The sequence below is a fragment of the Myotis daubentonii genome, chromosome 9 (genome assembly GCF_963259705.1).
Source record: "Myotis daubentonii chromosome 9, mMyoDau2.1, whole genome shotgun sequence".
Lineage (NCBI taxonomy): Eukaryota > Metazoa > Chordata > Mammalia > Chiroptera > Vespertilionidae > Myotis > Myotis daubentonii.
This window is the reverse complement of record NC_081848.1, coordinates 33947652-33953029: the sequence shown is the minus strand read 5'-3', so window position 1 is coordinate 33953029 and position 5378 is coordinate 33947652. Positions and strand designations below refer to the sequence as shown.

At 48.4% G+C, this 5378-nt stretch overlaps 1 protein-coding gene across 1 annotated transcript; it reads left to right on the top strand.

The window, feature by feature from the left end:
• The first annotated feature begins 255 nt into the window (after positions 1–255).
• On the top strand, positions 256–1202 carry LOC132240727 (cleavage and polyadenylation specificity factor subunit 5-like). The gene has a single exon (XM_059708308.1). It carries the CDS (start codon positions 271–273, stop codon positions 952–954), a length of 684 nt encoding a protein of 227 aa, XP_059564291.1. The 5' UTR covers positions 256–270; the 3' UTR covers positions 955–1202.
• Positions 1203–5378: the final 4176 nt, after the last annotated feature.

The following is a 5378-nucleotide window of genomic DNA, read 5'->3' as shown; positions in this document are numbered from 1 at the left end:
CCTTATTTGGAAGCAGAATGCTCACTTTTACTTGAGTTCATTGCTATACAACCAAAAATGTATTTTTTCAAGTTTCTCTTGTAGCGAGGCAGGGCCACAGCAGTACAAATGATATATAGTTCTTATATCTCTTTAAAAGGATATAAGAGCTAGCGCTCTCACGTTAATGGCGGGTGGCAGCTGCTGAGTGGGACGCCGACAACCGCTGCCCGCAAGGGGGAAGTCTCCCTGCTTCTCCCCACTTTCCGATTGCCGCCAGTCCTCGCCAGCATGTCGGTGGTGTTGCCCAATCACTCGCAAACCGACTGGCCGTGGGGGGTCAACCAGTTCGGCAACGAGTACATCCAGCAGACCAAGCCCCTCACCTTGGAGCGCACCATCAACCTGTACCCTCTTACCAATTATACTTTTGGTACAAAAGAGCCCCTCTATGAGATGGACAGCTCTGTTGCAGCCAGATTTCAACGCATGAGGGAGGAATTTGATAAAATTGGAATGAGGAGGACTGTAGAAGGGGTTCTGATTGTACATGAGCACCGACTACCCCATGTGCTACTGCTACAGCTGGGAACAACTTTCTTCAAACTACCTGGTGGTGAACTTAACCCAGGAGAAGACGAAGTTGAAGGACTAAAACGCTTAATGACAGAGATACTAGGTCATCAAGATGGAGTCCTGCAAGACTGGGTCATTGATGACTGCGTTGGTAACTGGTGGAGACCAAATTTTGAACCTCCTCAGTATCCATATATTCCTGCACATATTACAAAACCGAAGGAACATAAGAAGTTGTTTTTGGTTCAACTTCAAAAGAAAGCCTTGTTCGCAGTCCCCCAAAATTACAAGCTGGTAGCCGCACCGTTGTTTGAATTGTATGACAATGCACCAGGATATGGACCCATCATTTCTAGTCTCCCTCAGCTTTTGAGCAGGTTCAATTTTGTATACAACTGAATTCCTGCACAGTGGAGAAGTAAAAGAAGCCGTCTCTGTGAGCACAGCTCTGCACAGTCTAGAAAAAACATGGTAGAAGAGGTTTTTTGTTTTATCTCTTTCCCACCCCCTAAATTGCCACCTGCTTTCTATTGTTTAAATAGTAACATTGACATGAAGAACCTAGATAGTGGTGTAAACATATGTGATAATGTTTAATTTGCTTTTGTTTCTACGCATACGTTTTTGTACATGAAAAAAAGTGGACTTCAAAAAAAAGTAAAAAAAAAAAAAAGGATATAAGAATTATATTCTCTATTCCTCCATCAATAATGTGATTCCTGGAGCTCCAGCGTCTGTCTTGGAACATGAGGATCAGAAGCACACCCTAGAGATGATGGAATAGAATGTTACAAGGAGCCTGGGCTCTGACAACTGAGAACTTGCCATAACAGCCCTTGACCATCTATTTGTTTTGCATAAGGAATAAACTCTATATTGTGCAATGCTCTGTTATACTTGCTTTTTCTGTTATGTGCAGCCAAACAAATCCTAAATAATGTCTTTTTGGAACTGAGATTTTATGCTATGGTAGCTACCTGTCTACATAACCTTTATCACCTCCTAACATTATTTTCCTCCCATTAGAATGTAAGCTCCTTGAGGGTAGGAATTTTGCTTGTTTTGTTGTATCCAGCACTTAGGACGGAGTTCATCATTAGTAGGGGCTCAGTAAATATTTGCTAAAAGCATGAAAAAAACAAAACAAAACACATGAATGCATGCTATCTGGTACAAATTGCAGAGATGCCACTACTGACTGAAGGAGCTACACCAGGAAGTGTTAACTCCTTTACTCATTAACATGTGATGATTACATTGAAGTCTTATTGTTTCACATCTCCATGCCTTTGCATGAGCTACTCATTCTGCCAGGAATGCCTTTTCCCCTTGTACACAAGGTACACTACTACTGATATCTCAAGTTTTAATTTAATTATTACTTTTTCTGGGACACTATTCTCCAGTCCCTGCAAGTAGAGTTGATCTTTATTCAACTCTATTTTCAATTCTTAGTTGAATTACAGCACTTACCACACTGCATTGCATTAATTGTTTACATGTCCGCATCCTGGACTAGATTCAGGGGCCTCGAAGGAAAGTCTATAACTTATGTAGCTCTATATTCCTAGCACCTAGCCCTGCCCTTCTCATGGTGAGACTCTATATGTTTTCTGAGTTATTAGCAAGAAGACAGAGCTGAGGCTGTGATTTGATTTTTCTAGTGGGAGTAAAAACCATAAAGACACTTTTGAATTACTTGTTTAGTGGAAACAAATACTGTGCGGGAGCAGGCCAAGGAAACCTGGTCCCAATCCTGGAAATTCCTCCCTGGTGAACTCTTTCAATAATCTTAGTCTCTTTGAACATCTAAACCCTCAACTATAAACTGGGACCTCATAGGATTGTTGTGAACAAGTCAATGATTGTGGGTGAAAGCTCTTTGTAAATATATTGGTAAGCTTCAGGCAGGAACAAATTTAAATTACCCAAGTGAGGAGATTGTCCTTTTTAAAACAACCATAATTTATAATCCCGGAATGTTTTCCTACCAGTCCTCTAAGTGCAAAGATATATCTATGCTGTAGTTTAGGTCTTTGCTCCTTATTTGTAGACCTTGGAGAGACTCCATGAGCTGGGATAGCTTTCACATTTTAAGGCCTCTTTTTATTTTAATACTAGAGGCCCGGTGCACAAAAATTTGTGCACTGGGGGGGGGAGGGCGGGAGGGGCCCTCAGCCCGGCCTGTGCCCTCTTGCAGTCTGGGACCCCTCGGGAGATAACGACTTGCTGGCTTAGGCCTGCTCCCTGGTGGCAGAGGGCAGGCCCAATCCCTAGGTGCAACCCCTGGTTGGGCTCAGAGCAGGGCCGATTGGGGAGTTGGGGCACTGCCCCCTGTCATGCACAGAGCAGGGCGGATTGGGAGGTTGTGATGCCACCCTCAGTCACGCTCAGGGTAGGGCCAATTGGGGGGTTGGGGCACCCCCCCCCGTCACACTCAAGGCAAGGTCGATGGGCAGGTTGCAGCGCCACCCCCTGTCATGCACAGAGCAGGGCCCATCAGGGGGTTGGGGAGCTCCCCCCTGTCATGCACAGAGCAGGGCCCATCAGGGGGTTGAGGAGCTCCCCCCTGTCACTCACAGAGTAGGGCCGATAGGGGAGTTGAGGCACCGCCCCCTGTCACCCACAGAGCAGGGCCGATCAGGGGGTTGGGGCGCCGCCACTCTCACACTCAGGGCAGGGCCAATGGGGAGGTTATGGCTCTACCCCGTCACACACAGAGCAGGGCCCGTGAAGGGGGGTGGGGGTGGGGAGGGTTGGGGCGCCGCACCCTGTCACACACAGAGCCGCAGGGCGATCAGGGGGTTGGGGTGCCTTCCCCTGTCAGGAACAGAGCAGGGCAGATAGGGAGGTTGTGGCCCCACCCCCTGTCACACACAGAGCCGCAGGGCGATCAGGGGGTTTGGGCGCTGCCCCCTGTCACGCTGATCCCGGTGCTGGGAGGCATATTACCCTTTTACTATATAGAATAGAGGCCTGGTGCATGGGTGGGGGCCAGCTGGTTTGCCCTGAAGGGTGTCCTGGATCAGGGTGGGGGTCCCCACTGGGGTGCCTGGCCAGCCTGGATGAGGGGATGATGGCTGTTTGCTGCTGGTCACACCCCCTTCAGGGTGGGGGTCCCCACTGGGGTGCCTGGCCAGTCTGGGTGAGGGACTTAGGGCTGTTTTCAGGCTGGGACTGAAGGTCCCAACTGCTCCTTTTTTTTCTTTTTTTATTCTGGGCCAGCTTTAGCTCTGGCTCCAGCTCTGAGGCTTCAGCTGCTGAAAGCAGGTATCTGGTTTGTTTGGGTTCTATAATCGAAACAATGTATAACTCCAGCTCTGAGATCCCGGCCAACTGAAAGCTGGTTTCTGGGGTTTTGTTTAGCTTCTATATTTGTTACAATGTTTCTTAAACTGCAAGCTCAGAGGCTGGCAAGGCAGGCGGGCAATGTTGCAGTCCTCTGTCACTGAAGCAAGCAAGCCTCATGTTCAGTTTAAGCTGCCTGGCTGCCGGCCGCCATCTTGGCTGGCAGTTAATTTGCCTATCGCCCTGATTAGCCAATGGGAAGGGTAGTGGTTGTACGCTAATTACCATGTTTCTCTTTTATTAGATAGGACTAGAGGCCCAATGCACGAAATTCATGCAAGAGTAGGCCTTCCTTCCTCCGGCTGCCAGCACTAGTTTCCCTCTGGCACCGGGGACCCAGGCTTCCCTCACAGCCCCGGCTTCATCTGGAAGGTCATCAAGAAGGTCTAATTAGCATATTATGCTTTTATTAATGTTAGGTTAGGTGGCCCAGGAGGCGGCGTAGGAAATAGAGTCGAGTTAATCAGAAAAGAACGAAAGGAAAGGCTTTATTCTGTGTCCCCGGGTGACCCATGGGCCCCAATGACAGGGCACATGGATCCGCACCAACAGGGAGGGGGTCGCTTTTTTTATACAGCTGTTCAGTGAGGGTGGGGGAGCATGAGCTGTGGGAGTTCCCACCGTGGGGGTCGTCATGGTTTTCAGGTATCATCATCTGCCTGGTAGCTGACCTGTTAGGAATTCCAGGGCGTCACCATCTCCTGGTGCACTGGCCTGTTATGGATTCTAGGAAGGGCCCAGTATCTATGTCACCATCTACCTGGCAGAGGCATGCATCAGCTCCTGGACGCCCTTTCGACCTAACAATTATTATAGATATTTTTATTGATTTCAGAGAGGAAGGAAGAGGGAGAGAGTGATAGAAGCATCAGTGATGAGAGAGAATCATTGACGAGCTGCCTCCTGCACATCCCCCACTGGGGATTGAGCCTGAAACCCGGTCATGTGCCCTGACTGGGAATCAAACCATGACCTCCTGGTTCATAGCTCGTCACTCAACCACTGCCTCATGCTGGTAGGGCTGAGGCCTCTCATCAGGAATCAGGCTTCTTCCTCTCATGGAGCTAGTCCTAGGGATGCATATGCTTCATTTAGGATTAATATTTATGACAATACCTTTCCTTGCCCCCTGAGCATCCAACACTGAATAGCAGCCAGAACCTGAAACCCCCTGGTGCTTGAAACCTGGGTTAAATGGTTCCAGCTCATGGAAGACCCCTCCCTCAGCCTCTCAGAATTGGGCCTTTTCATTGTGAGGTAGTTTAACGTTCACTTTGTTTTTCTCTTGTCCTTGAGCCTCACCTTGATTTGCCCTAGCGGGCTAAAGAGCTTAGCAACTCAGCCAGTGAGAGGGAGTCCTTATGATCCAGTGGGAAGGATGGAAGAAGGGGCAGGAAGGTTACAGTGACAGAAGAGACTTTTATTGGCTACCCTTAGTGCTCAGGGATGTTTTCATGGGCCTCACCTAGAGTTAT